Source organism: Arachis stenosperma, chromosome 2 (assembly GCF_014773155.1).
Source record: "Arachis stenosperma cultivar V10309 chromosome 2, arast.V10309.gnm1.PFL2, whole genome shotgun sequence".
NCBI lineage: Eukaryota > Viridiplantae > Streptophyta > Magnoliopsida > Fabales > Fabaceae > Arachis > Arachis stenosperma.
This window is the reverse complement of record NC_080378.1, coordinates 7,909,688-7,922,896: the sequence shown is the minus strand read 5'-3', so window position 1 is coordinate 7,922,896 and position 13,209 is coordinate 7,909,688. Positions and strand designations below refer to the sequence as shown.

The window sequence follows — 13,209 nt, the reverse complement described above, 5'->3', positions numbered from 1 at the left end:
CTCGTTTACAGTGTAAACGAAATATGACTAAGGAACGCAAATCAATAAATATTTTTAAAATTATTTATTTCGGTAATAATTACGTTTATTTTATTTATTTAAATAAAAAAATCTAAAAAACAATTGAATTCAAAAAGAAAAAAGCAAGAAAAAATGTTTAAAGTTTTCAAAATAAAATAAAATAAAATAAAATAAACCAGTTTTAATAATCATCTCAGTTCCAGCCCTCTTCCGTCTTTCCTTTTCCTCAAAATTTCCATTTCCCTCAATACCATTTCAATTATGTACTTTCTCTTATTGTTTTTGTTCAAAACAATAAATTTTTTTCAGACATATCCATATTCCTCTTCTAATAGAATAACACCTATCTAAGTGATGAATTAGAAAAAAAAAAAAGACACGGTGGGTTACATATCAGAAGAAAGAGACTGAGAGGAAAAAATGGAGAAAAATCGAAGATTCCAACACCTTCTCAACAGATTATGCTTGGGATTCAAGTTGGGTTCTGCATTGCACAGCAAAACTAAGTTTTGGGCCAACTTTCTTCTCGAAACGTAAGTTGTTTGCAGAACCGCAATTCCAATGACTCTGCAATTTTTCTCGACGTTTCTGTGCATAAGCAACTCCAGTGACTAAATAAAATATTTAATTATGAGAGGTATACACGAAATAAAATATTGTTTTTAATTAGATATTTTATTTATCCGAAGAATAAACAAATAAGTGGGTGTCTAATTCTAGGACACGTACAAAGTATTGGGTGTTTTCCAAAATATTACTAAAGTGATAATAGACAGCAAAAAATCTCATAGAAGAAAAAGGGGGAAGTGGCGAAAATTTAGGGTTTGGGGATTCCAAATCTCTGAAGCTCGTTGGTACCCTCTCATCGCTGCTGCTGCTGCTGCTGCTGCTGCTGCTGCAAGAGTCTTTGGCGGAGTTACTCTCTTCTGTTCAAACACTAACAAATTCCTCGCTTTCTAGATTTCTACGCATAGAAAGGTTGTCAGCTCCATCATCTGTCGCGCTTCTATTTGCTGTGAGAGATGCCTTGAGGTTCTGCCTGTTGGAAATGCTCAGTTGGAATCATCTAAAGATAAGGACCCAGTAAGTTTCCTCTCTAAATAGCTTCTGATTCTCTGCGATAAACTAGACAATGGGCGACTGATTCTTGATCTTATTGACATCTCGGGCAGAGTGGGGATATTGCCGGAATTTTCTGGTGGGGAAGTTGCCGGACCGGAAGTCAACCATGGAAAGTCTTCCAAAATGAAAATCCACCTTTGGTGAGGAAGGTAGCTGAGAATTGTGACTGCCTTCATTGTCCATGATATTCTTTTTGCCCATGTGAGGTGGTATCTGAGTTCTTTATGCTATTTCAGTTCACTTTTTATTATTTATTCATGGTTTGGTTTGTTTTCATATGAAACAGTGTCCCCAAAGTATTAACTAATATGAAACACATCTTTTTTCAGGAAAGTAAGCTCTTATAGAACCCCTAATAAATGATAGGAACCTTCCCCTCCCCTCCACACACAGATCTATTAACATCACTTCTTCTTCTTCTTCTTCCTTTCCTTTTTCACCCCCAAACGAATAGTATTTCAATATGGAAATCTAAATTCTATGGCCTTCTTTATTAAGTAGATGATATTAGCCATTGTGGACACTCTTGGAGCTCATAAACGTATGTCATTTTGAAGTGGGATTTTAAAGAGCCTTCAAGTTTTTTTCATGTTTTAATTTGTATAACTTGAAATAAGAAATTGTTTTTTATTTAGAATTTTAACCTTAGAATTGAGATATGTTTGGAGGAGTGATTGCAAGGTGTCTTTATCATTGAAAGCAATATGGAGATGGTTCATTGTTTGGACAGTAATTGAATGAACTTCACAATAATAAGAATTTTTGATTTTGAGAGGCACGTCGTCTTCTCTGAAATAATAATCTCTGGTTATAGCATTTCAATATAAAAATTGGTAATGCAGTCTGTTTCCGTCAATCGCAATAGACCCAACAAGTTTGAAGTATGAGTTTAAAGTTGGGTGCTGCGGCACCGAGTTTTCTAGTAGATAATTTATATTGATGGAGTTACTTGTAATAACAAGTTTTTGTCAAAGTTCAAGTTTGGAGACGGAAATTCATGAAACTTTGGGCAAGGTCCTTTTATCGTTGTTGTATTTTCTTTTGCTCTTTCTCTATTAAAATTTTATCAAAGAAAAGTGTTGCACTATCATCGTCAATTCAAAACCTATGGTGTGTTCGTCTCCGTATTGGTGATATTTTTCTATACTTACTTTTCGAGAAAAGAAGAAAAAGACAAAAATAAAAAGATACGGTAATATTCTATTGTTTGTTGGATTTGCTATTATGAATTTTGTTTTATCAAGAACTACCATTTTGTTGAAGAACATATGAGATTTTTTTGGTAGAATTTATAGTGGAGTTCACTGTGTTAAAATAGTTATTTGATTTTTGGAAAGTAATTGTCAGCTTTTTCCTAATCATTCTTTTTTCCTATAAAAAAACATGTTAACAGTGTGAGGAACCATCTATTAACAACACCATCACCAGCCTCCTTTATGCTAGGATGGAGCACGTTGGAGCACATTTTGCCTCTAAACTCAACTCCATTTTAGCATCAGTGAGGCTGATAGTGGTGTCCATAAATAGTTTCTAACCGCTGTCGGCATGTTTTTCTTTACACGAAGAAAGAATGATTAAGGAAAAGCTGAAGATTGCTCCCAAGAAACCAAACCACAATTTTAACACAGTAAATTCCACCACAAGTTCTACCAAAAGAACTTTATAAATTCTTCAACAAATTAATAGTTCTTTTGGAGTGATAAACAAAATTAATAATGACAAATCCAGCCAGCGATAAAATATCATCGAATCTTTTTGTTCTTGTTTTTCTCCTCTTCTCGAAAAGTAGGAGTTGAAAAATATCACCAATACAGAAACGAACACACCACATGTTTTGAATTGACTTCGATAATGTAATACTTTTTTTGATAAAGTTTTAACAGAGGAAGAGGAAAGGAAAGCACAACAGTGGCAAAAAAAGACCTTAGCCAAGGTTCTATGAATTTCCGTCTCCGAACTTGGATAAAAACCTATTATAGCACCAGTAGCTCCAACAAGGCAGCAACACAAACTATTCACTCGAAAATTCGGTGCTGCAATATCTAACTTTGAACCCATGCTTTAAATTTGTTGGGTCTATTGCGATCGCCGAAGACAGGGCTGCATTACCAGTTTTCATATTGAAATGCTATCAACAGGGATTGTTATTTCAGGGAGGACGACGTACCTCCTGAAATCGAAAATTCTTATTCATGCAAGGCTCATTTAATTACTGTCTAAGTAATGAACCGCCTCCATTCTACTTTTAATAATAAAGACATCTTGCAACCACTCTTCCAAACATACCCCAATTCCAAAAGTTGAAATGAAAAATGTGGAGGCCTCTTTAGAATCCACCTTCAAGAAGACGTATGTCTCCAGTGAGTATCACAATAGCCAATATCATCTATTTATCTAAGGAAAAAGATTCAGTTGCTCAACAGCACCCAGCCATCCACAGCACCGTTTTCTCCCTCGGGGACAGCACCCACCCACCCACAGCACCGTCTCCTCCATGCCGAGTTTATGGAGCCTCCGAGCTAGGTATTGAGTATCATTGTTCTATATATTTGTTGTTTGATTGTTCATTATTTTGTTGTTGATTTTTTGAAATTGCTGATTGTTGTTCATGGTTGATTGTTATTCATTGTTCATTGTTCATTGCTGATTTTTGTTTATTGTTCATTACTGATTTTTTAATATTTGTTCATTACTGATTGTTTGAAATTATGAGTAATTAGGTTGATGAAGGTAGCTATTTTGTAAAATAGGTCAATATTGTTCTTTTTCCCCTTATAATATTTGAAAGAAAACTACTTTCTGTTTCAGGTTGGGGAAATTATTAACAGATTTGAGAAGAAGGGTTTTTACTTGAAAGGTAACTTCTTTTGTTTTTGTTACTACTTAACATACGTGCTAACAATTTAGCTTAGAAACTTTTTTAGCCTTATGCCGAGAGGCACTATGCTGATTTATCTACAAAGCCTTTCTTTAATGGATTGGCCTAATACATTATCTTTGGTTCTATTCTTGCCATGGTCTGGGAGGGTAAAGGTGTTGTTGCAACTGGCCGAAAGTTGATTGGAGCAACAAATCCCCCTTGGCATCTGAGCTTGGAACTATCCATGGTGACTTCGCCATTGCATCGGAAGGTAACTATTTACTTAAACTCATCTCTATCTAACTGCATGGTTTCGTTTCGTATGTGCTTTCCAAAGATCTTGATCGTAGGTCTGTTAAGTAAATTTCAGGTTGACAAGTAAAATGGTTAATGTTATAATTTGGTTTTTGAAATAATTGTTCAAATTAATCATAAAATCAAATGCACTTTAAATAAAGGTTGTAGTGGTCTATGTGTGTAGATCCTTTCTGATTGGAGTATTGGACCATGTCAGTTGTAGAATTTTAACATTAATTGATAAGGTAGTCCCTAGAATGGGTCCTCAGAGACCATGGTGAAGATTCACCTGTGACGTGACCAAGTGCTTTTTCCAATTATTGTTGTTTTTATTATGTAACTGTCTTTTGATTTCATTTGATTTCAGGTTGGTTTGCTTAAAGAAGTTTCATAGACACCAATCATTTGATTTCAGGTTGGTTTGCTTAAAGAAGTTTCATAGACAACAAAACGTGGCTATCTGTTGCTGGAAATTTGTTTTTTATTTTTTTGTTGTGCTGACTATTGAACCTTTAAACTTCTTTAATGGTCGTACTTTAATTTCTTTTGTCGTTGAATTTCATTGGATCAAGACTTTTGTTGGTTATGATGTACTTGTATTCTATAATTTCAATGCTATCACTTTGTGAAATAGTATGACAGGTTTTGTATGAATTGATTGAAAAACCGAACAAACTGAACCAAATCAAATCGATTTCAATTGGTTTGATTTGGTTTGGTTGGTCTGGATAAAAAAATCATCGAACCGTAATTTAATTAATCGATTGGATCAGATGATTTTTTTTTTTTTAAAACCAAACTAAATCGCACCGCGAACACCCTTACCTGGAATGCCAATACTTCCATGTTCAATTATAATTTGTTTGTTTTTGTTTTTTATTTTATCAGGGCCTTCAATTGTTTTTTATTTTATAATATAATTATTTTATCTTTTTTTTTTCTAACTTTTCTGTATTTCTTAATTTTTTTCGCCAATTCAGTTAGAATAATATTTTCTAAAATAGTGGAGCTGTTTAGTCTGTCTTTCCTTGAGCACTTTTTACTCTGTTATTTATCAAAAAATTATTTTTAAATATATTATTATATTAAGTTGTTATGTTATTACTAAGATTATTTAGTTTGAGTGAGGGAGCCGAATAAATTAATCATGAATTTTGAACTCATAAATATTCATTTGACCTACTGTAAAGTACATATTAGTAAAAGCGGTGAGAATTAAGTTGAGGATATATTGGGAGCATAATGAATTTCATTTTCAAACCTGCAGCTCTAGTGTTTCACCATAAAAACTGAACAGGCCTCTTAAGTGTGAAATGCCTTGTGTAGTTTTGCCCCCAAGGAAGTTATATTTGTCTAATAGAATTTAATCTTCTCTTAAGTTTTCATGTTTGCAAATTTTATTTAGTAAATGGTGACAGATTGTTCAATTTATGGAGAAATAATAACATATATTTATTTATAAAAATAGTGTAATAAATTTCAATTTAAACAATCTAATAAATTTAGATTTTTACTTTATGGAAGTAAAAAAAGCTATAGATACGCAAAATTAAATATTAATTTTCATGGGTTACTTAAAAAAAGTTATTCTAATTATGTAGAATTTTATATACATCAAAATTCAACTATATAGTATTTCTTAGGATGTAAGCTCATGAATTGGAAGCCTTTCTTATTCCCTGTATGTGTATATATATATATATATTCCACTTTTGTATAAGTAAACATTTTATATATTTATTTATTTTTGGAAACAGATTGGCCATCAATAGATTTTAGAGGCAGCAATTAAGTTGGAAAATAATTTTCAAGCACCAGCAAAAAAATGATGAAAAATGATTTTCAAGCACCAACAAGAGGATGAAAATGAAACCCCTCCAAAACCACACGAATCTCTCAATCAAAGGGAGAATCACCAACAAGAACTTCGCCACCTCTCTGGCCATGCCTCACCGCCCTTGCTTCGACCCATTTGTCTTAGCAGTATTCAGTAGCGGGGTCATCACTATCAGTAGTCACGCAAAAAGTAGCAACGACGCCCTTTGGCGAAGGGTCTTCCAAGCCCTGAGATCGCGGAGTGCTGCGCGCTTCTTTAATAGGAGTTATACACTGACTAGAGCTACAAAAGAAAAGAGCTAACCCAGAGCAACAAAAGAGGTCGGGCCGGGTCCCTCTCTCTCGATGGGGTGCCTTTCACTCTGCTTTGTGAACACTTTATTGAAGGTAGGATTTCAGGTTTTTTGCCAAGCTATGAATCGAAGAGATCAATCAATTTTTTATTTGATGTTCCATCGGCAAACACGACGAAAAAGGTAGCCGAACCAAAGTGCTAGCGTACAAGAAGGAGCTTTCGGCAGTGGTAGAAATACAAAAATGTTTCATCATCGAGATTTTTCTTGAACTCCCCTATGACCGAGAAGCTTTTTCCTACCGTGTATGGTGTAACGGCATCTCGTGCCAAGAAAAAAGAAGGGGGAAACCTGGCTCACAAACCGGGGGATCTGGGGGTTTTTGCTCGCTCATCATCAATACCAAAGAGTTGTCAAGCTGGCCTATATAAAATATATATATTATTCTTATAATATCATATCTTATATATATTTTAAGATTCTCCTTGGTGAAAGTGGCTTTTAACCAGCTGTTCTTCTTTGTCAACGCTACTAAGGACCTATGGGTTAGCCTACTATACCCTACTAATGTATTGTATAGTAGGGTGGGTATAGTAGGCGAGCGAGTTAGCGAAGACGCTTAGGCTAATAGATAAGAGAGCGCTCACCCAGAAAGGGGCGTAGCCTTCATTCTACTACGCTACGCAAAGGTTACGAAGTCACTTAGCTCGACGTTAGGAGAGTAAAGGGGGAAGGCCATACCCACATAGAAGAACCGCTGTTCGCTTACTTTCTAAGGTCTAACCTTTCGCTCCCCTACTGAAAAGGGGCACAAAGCCGCTTTGCACCACTGATAGACTACTTAAGATTCAATTCAAAAGGCCCTACTTAGTTTCGCAAGCCTTTGTCATTGTAAGTCAACTAAGTAGGGCCTGAGGCCCCCTGCGAATCCGTAAATCTGAGGAGCATGCCGCAACACAACAAAAGGATGGTCACCGCTGCATTTCATTATTTCCGGAAGGGAAAAAAGACAAGTACCCCCATCATGGTGAACCTCTCCTTGTGATCGGGATGAGGTAGATGCCTCCCAGCTGGGGGGCGGATCGAATCGGAGTTTCCTTAGGTAGCCACCGACCCACAGTTATCCTTAAACTTCCGTGCTTGGTGGAGAAGAAGCGAACAAAGGTACGCTCGCTTGCTGTCTTGTTCTCTGCCGCGAACTGGGATCGCTCGCCAGCTAGGTCAGATTGGAGCAAGAATTTATGAGAACATATTACCCTTCCTCGGGGACAAGGGACGGAACGACCTCTCGATCTGCTTACTGCAGCCCAGGAAGAAAAACGTCGTCTAGGCGTTCCTTGTTGCTCCGATCTCCCCGACGCCTAGGACGTTGTCTGGGCCAAGAGCCATAGTTAATTGCTGTTTCCATTTGGTTGTTTTTTTCTTGTTGTTGATACCGGCAAGACCCAGCCAGATGATGTCTGCTGGTTGGTAGTAAGAGGACTCGTAGTACCCGCATACCCAAAAAAAAGGAGGCGCTGATTCAAAAAATTTCATTTTATTTAGTTTCTTACTCCCCCTTAGCAGCGGGAAAGGGGTCTATCTATCTGCCTAGCTTTGGTAGATTTCCCCCAACGCAATCCATATAAATTCCACGAATCCCTTGGTGGATAAGTCCGACGACTCAGCAGCAGTGCGGAATTGAGTTTCTCGTCTGGTGGATCTGATCTTTAGGGGGCAATACATACCAAAAGGTGCTTTAGTGATCTTTGATGATCTGAACAAGGAACTCTTTGTGTGGATCCATCTTGTTCTTATTCGCATTGTTCACCTTGGTCGGAAATCAGGGTGGTTGTTCTGCGCTTTTATTATATTTAAAGCAAGCAGCTTCATCCTTGATGATGGCCTATGGTGGTGATGAATTCGTTCATCCTGACAATGCGGTACCAGTTTCTCTCACTCGGTCCGGTTACCCTCGGATCATTCCGTCTCATCATAGGCGTATGATTCTGAAGAAGGATGAGAAAGCGGACATGCTGGTGAAGTTTTATTAAAAAAGATTCTCTCTGTCAAAGATCATTACTTTGGCAAAGAAGGTTGATAAATCAACGTTTTCTAGTAGACCCACCCGATAATATTGACGAGGTGGTGGGGCTGGTTAGTTCGATTAAGGAGAACTTTAATCGACTTATCAGTCAGTCGCTATGCTCCCTGGATAAAACGTATACCCCTTGAACAAGGGTTACGGTTTGAACCAACCCGGAAAGCCTTGCCGACACACTCATTGACGAAAAGGGTGTGGGTTGGGAGAAGGAAACTTCCTTATCGTAAGATTCGGAACTTTCGCTCTTCATTCACATCGTTTTCTCATGAGTTGGGCGCTTTTCAATGGCTGTTGGTCGTTGGGCACTCACAGGGTACCCAATGGTCACATGCCTGCTTGTGGCCTCCCCGTATTCGTTACGCCTTTGATGTGAGGAATAAAACCTTCACACCCGAGGATTTGGATTGGTTTGAGCGCCGTATAAGATAAGGCCCTTTCTACCATCCTGCGACGATATGGAGATCCCCGCCATCCCCCTTGTTGGAACAGGATGGCAAACCCCACCAGTCAGCCTTAGACTAAACTCCCTTGAATAACTACCTAATGGAGCTCTATCCCACATCTTATCGGTACCCTTGGTGACTCTTTCTTACGCCTTGTGACAATGATTCCTCCCTTACTATTATCACATGAGGGCCGTGTCACCAGAAGAAATTGCTTAAAAAAAAAGGCTTGCTCTTAGACTCGCTACAAAGACTCCCCTCTGACTTCCCTTCCCCACTGTGCTTTCTTTTAGTCTAAAACCCTAGTCTTTCCTTTTGATCGGAGATTTCCCCACTCATTGCTTAAAGGGCAGACACATTTTAGACTTTTGTTCCTCTGCGGCCTATGGTTCTGACTTGCCCCCGTTCATCCATAATATCCCATACCCGAAATGGTTTGCTGGGTGTTTCAGGAATGGCAATACCTTTTCAATTCAAGTCGAGCCCGACTCATCTTCTCTTCGTCCTTGACCTTAGTTAGAAATTGGTGTCAAAGCCTGTCCTCAAGCACAGAACGGATACTGGAAGGTGAACGAACAACAACCATTTTCGTCTTTCCAATAGCCAGTGGAAGGTCGAAAAGGCCGGTATGAAATCCTCTTGCCGCAAGGATCGGAAATGACTAATAGAATCAGGTGCACGGAGTTGGATTCCCATGGGCGCAAGCTAGGGGCATTACTTATCTAAATGATCATCTTTGGCGAGTGGGAGTGTTTGCGACCAAAACCTAGTCTAAAGTGTTCAATGCTTATGCTTATGTTAAAAGGATCTTAGGGGCTATCTTCCTATCATTCCCATTTTGGAATCCCTTGCTCAGCGAGTGAGCAAGAGCCATTCTCGATGCAAAGCGCTTATTCTCTTGATTGACTGTGTCACCTTCCTTATCCTCTGGAGTCGCATTGGTAAGGTAAGCAACTGCATTTCGAGCGTCAAGCATAGCCTTGTACTAGGATCTTTCCGCATTGTACTATCGAAGAAGGAATAGAAAGGTAGGGGAAAAAAGCATCTTAGCATTAGCTTCTTGATTCTCCTCTTATAGAGTCATCTTCAAGGCCAGCCAAGCCCTTGTTGAATTTCATTCTCTTATTAGTTCTATTCCATTCCTAAGGAAGGCTATAATGGGCTAACGAATAAGCTAACATGCTATCAGTCCTACCAGATACTCCGGATCTCGTGCTGTAAGTATAAAAGCCTGGTTTGGCAGGAAGTGCAGTAGGTTTGTTTTGAAGTCCCAGCACGGCAGCACACACAGTGGAATTCTTGGGCTAAGCAGTACAAAATCAATCCATTATACCGTATTTCCTGGGTTTGAAAGAGGTTGCGAGAGATCTGTCTCATGTCATGGCATGGAAATAGTAAATGCCGCGGATCGTCTGCTTCAGCTAATGTGCTTCAATAGTCGAAGAAAGAGAAAAAACTAATCATTGATCCGAAAGTGCCACAGTTTCCTCTCTGCAGCCTATTCCCTATTCTCTTCCTTGCGTGGTATAGCTTAACTAGGCTAATAAGGGCAAAAAAAAAAGGCTTTGGACATTTGCTTCTTTCAAAGAACGGATATGCCGCTAATCCAAGTCCCAAAAATAAATCGCTTTCACAGTAGAAGCCCTCCTTAAAGGATTCCATAGGCATTAAGGATAAGTAAGATGCCTAGCCTGGATGATTGTCTTGGCTTTCTGTCTCGACTCTCTTCCTTCCTGCTGTCTTGGTGAAGACTGTGGTAGTGGTATCGGTTCTTTGCTTGGTTGATTGAATATCTCTTTCATTGCCTCCCGAGCCCGAGAGTAGCTTTAGTCTTAATCCGCCTTTAGGGAGTGAAGTGAACCGGGGGTGAAAGAATCGGTTTAGAACGTATCCGCTCTTTTAGCCATATCCGCTGCTAGAGTAACCGCTCGTCCTTTCTTCCTAGATGCTTTTCATAGCTATCCGAGGATCCTTTAACTGCCGATGCCGAACAAGGGTATTCGCTAAGCAAAAGACTGACGAACAGACAGTAATGCAATGGGTAAGTCCTTAACCCAGACAGTTAAGTTGATAACATTTACAGCGGGCCCTGTCGCTTTAATATTGCACTGCACTGATCGAAGAGGAATTAGATTTAAGACAGTAAATTTCCCATCATTTTCACTTAATTCGTATTGGATTCCGCTTTTTCTAAGAGGGGCGTAGCGCTTTGATTTTGAGGAAAAGTTTCTATCGAAGGAAGCTTCCCTGGTAGAACTGCTATAAAATAAGCTCTTTTTCCATTTAGTTTAGAGAGAGTAGCTTTCCACGGTCTGGGTCTTCGGGGTCTACTATTCCTTTCCTCTAATGACTAAATTTAAAACCTACCGAAATGGCTCTTTAAAGAAGGGCTTTATTCACAGGAAAATTTTGTTTGGAGAGGCATTTGATTCTAAGCCAGTCTAGTCTATTTATCATCCCACCACTCACCCAAGCAAGCTCAGGAGTTCAGGTGCTATAGATTAGCTGCTTGAAGCCCGATCGTCAGTAACTTCCACCGAAGAGATATTGTTTTTGTCCTTATCGGGTTCCAGTCCAATCTTCTGCTGCTGCCCCCAGCCTCTACTTAATTTAAGACTTTCTGGTCAGGCTTACACAAGTCTAATTCTTCCGCTACCGATATTGGATCTGAGCCTTCCTTGAAAGAATCGCAAACAAAGAGTAAATTGCTTAGCTTATCGAGATCGCCCCTTCTTTGTTCGCTAGGCTTTCGCGCTAGTCATGAATCCCTAGCTTGGTTCCTGGGGTATCTTGATTCTCTTTAGGATGATGTAAGGGTCAGAAACTACTCCCTTTGGGGAATAAGGAATCGATCCTCAACGTCTTTGGTTCCCTTGATAGAGGTAGAGATTCCATCTTAGCCAAGGACCCCCAAGATCTCATCCTCCCCCCTTCATCTTGATCTTGACAGAGGAACATGAATAGGGTTGGGTCTATTGTAGCTTCACTCCTTGGGATAAGTTATCCAAACAAGTGGAATAAGTTGAACGTAGTGAAACGAAAAGCTCTATACGTATAGTCGAGATCTTGAGTTGAGTCCTCTCCTTCAATCCGTTGCTTGTTCGGTCTGCTCTGCTTGTATCAGCATAGGCCGTTGGTTGTTTAGCTAGGGAAGTTTATTCGATCTATTGGCAATTTCTAAGGTGTTCTCTCATTTTCCAAAGTCTCGAAAAAAAAAACGTTATTTGCTATGGATTGAATGAGAAGTGCATTTCAATTCAAAAGATCGATTTCCTGCTTCTGCAAAGGGTGGAAAGGGCTCATCGGTTAAGCTATCCACGACACGAATACCTCTTTCCTCTAAATATCTATTTTCCTTTTCCCGGTCTTTTGTCTTGTAACAGCAGTCGCATCTGGAATCTAAAATCTAGCTCTTAGCTGGTCTGGTCCAACCCCTCTTCTGTCTGATGACAATCGGGAAGAAAGTAAGTAAGCAATCCAAGGGATGACTTTTCTTTTATTATATTAAAAAAAAGGCACACTTCTATTTTCTCGCCTGTTTAGGAAACTGGAATTCCTTTAGTAAGATAGTTCATGAAGGAAGCTTTCAAACCAGTTCCTGATTTCAGGAGTTTTAGGAGTGCATATGAGTTCATGAGTGCATGAGTCAAGGCTTCCTATCGAATATTTTATATTAAAGCAAAGCCAAGAGGAGAAGTATACCAGTCCGGCGCAATCAGTTATCAACCAAACCATTCCTTTAGTTTTGCAACTGGATAGTCTCCCCTTTATTGAATCAAAAATTCTCCTGTAAAGACCATAGCAAAGGCTTTCAAAAAAGCACCTTTTGACGACCAAGTTACAATGTATCTCTCTGGGGATGCGAAGAATATTTGAAACTACTTAAAAACCATCACACGGCAACTACCGTAAGAACATAATGGAAGGGATTCTATGCGCATACGTGAAAGAACAAGCAAGTCCCTCCGCTTGGGTTAGGAAAGGTCTTCCCCATTCTCTTGGCCTTCGGGTTATAAGAATACTATTACTAGCTTTACCCTAAGAGCTACTCTTTCATTAAACTGCTTTTGAATACTACATGGTCCTCTCAAACGCCGAGGGCTTCCTTTCAATTGCTTGGCCATTAGTGCCTTCTCAGTAAATTCCCATATAATTTCACGGAAAACGAACAAGTAACAGAAGTAGTGACCCACCCGTTGCCTTACCCCCCACCAATAACTAGGATTGCTCCCTTCTCCAAGATACGTATGCGAG

General features: G+C 39.0%; 1 protein-coding gene and 1 long non-coding RNA gene across 4 annotated transcripts; one reads left to right on the top strand and one right to left on the bottom strand.

Annotated features, from left to right (window-relative positions):
- The first annotated feature begins 255 nt into the window (after positions 1-255).
- Positions 256-5,181, top strand: LOC130961315 (uncharacterized). Of its 3 annotated transcripts, XR_009079483.1 has the most exons (5): positions 256-1,104; positions 1,194-1,349; positions 1,473-3,666; positions 3,952-4,274; positions 4,668-5,181. It is a non-coding gene; the product is annotated as an uncharacterized LOC130961315 (long non-coding RNA). The 3 variants fall into 3 exon arrangements; XR_009079482.1 differs by having other exon boundaries at positions 257-1,104; positions 1,194-3,666; XR_009079484.1 differs by lacking the exon at positions 1,473-3,666 and having other exon boundaries at positions 279-1,104; positions 1,194-1,292.
- Positions 5,182-7,406: 2,225 nt separating this feature from the next.
- LOC130962465 (uncharacterized) lies at positions 7,407-8,301 on the bottom strand. Its single transcript, XM_057888673.1, has 4 exons — positions 8,240-8,301; positions 8,056-8,136; positions 7,866-7,944; positions 7,407-7,790 (listed from the first exon to the last, which is right to left on the bottom strand). The coding sequence occupies exons 1-4, from the start codon at positions 8,299-8,301 to the stop codon at positions 7,452-7,454; spliced, it is 561 nt and encodes a 186-aa protein (XP_057744656.1). The 3' UTR covers positions 7,407-7,451.
- Between the last annotated feature and the right edge of the window lie 4,908 nt (positions 8,302-13,209).

What these genes read in the sequence shown, in the direction of transcription:
- LOC130962465 (XM_057888673.1), bottom strand. Translation starts at nt 8,301, where the DNA reads ATGAAGCTGCTTGCTTTAAATATAATAAAAGCGCAGAACAACCACCCT. An exon ending in CACCCTGATTTCCGACCAAG is followed by an intron (nt 8,137 to 8,239) that starts GTGAACAATGCG and finishes TGCCCCCTAAAG; the next exon opens with ATCAGATCCACCAGACGAGA. An exon ending in CATCTGGCTGGGTCTTGCCG is followed by an intron (nt 7,791 to 7,865) that starts GTATCAACAACA and finishes ACAACGTCCTAG; the next exon opens with GCGTCGGGGAGATCGGAGCA.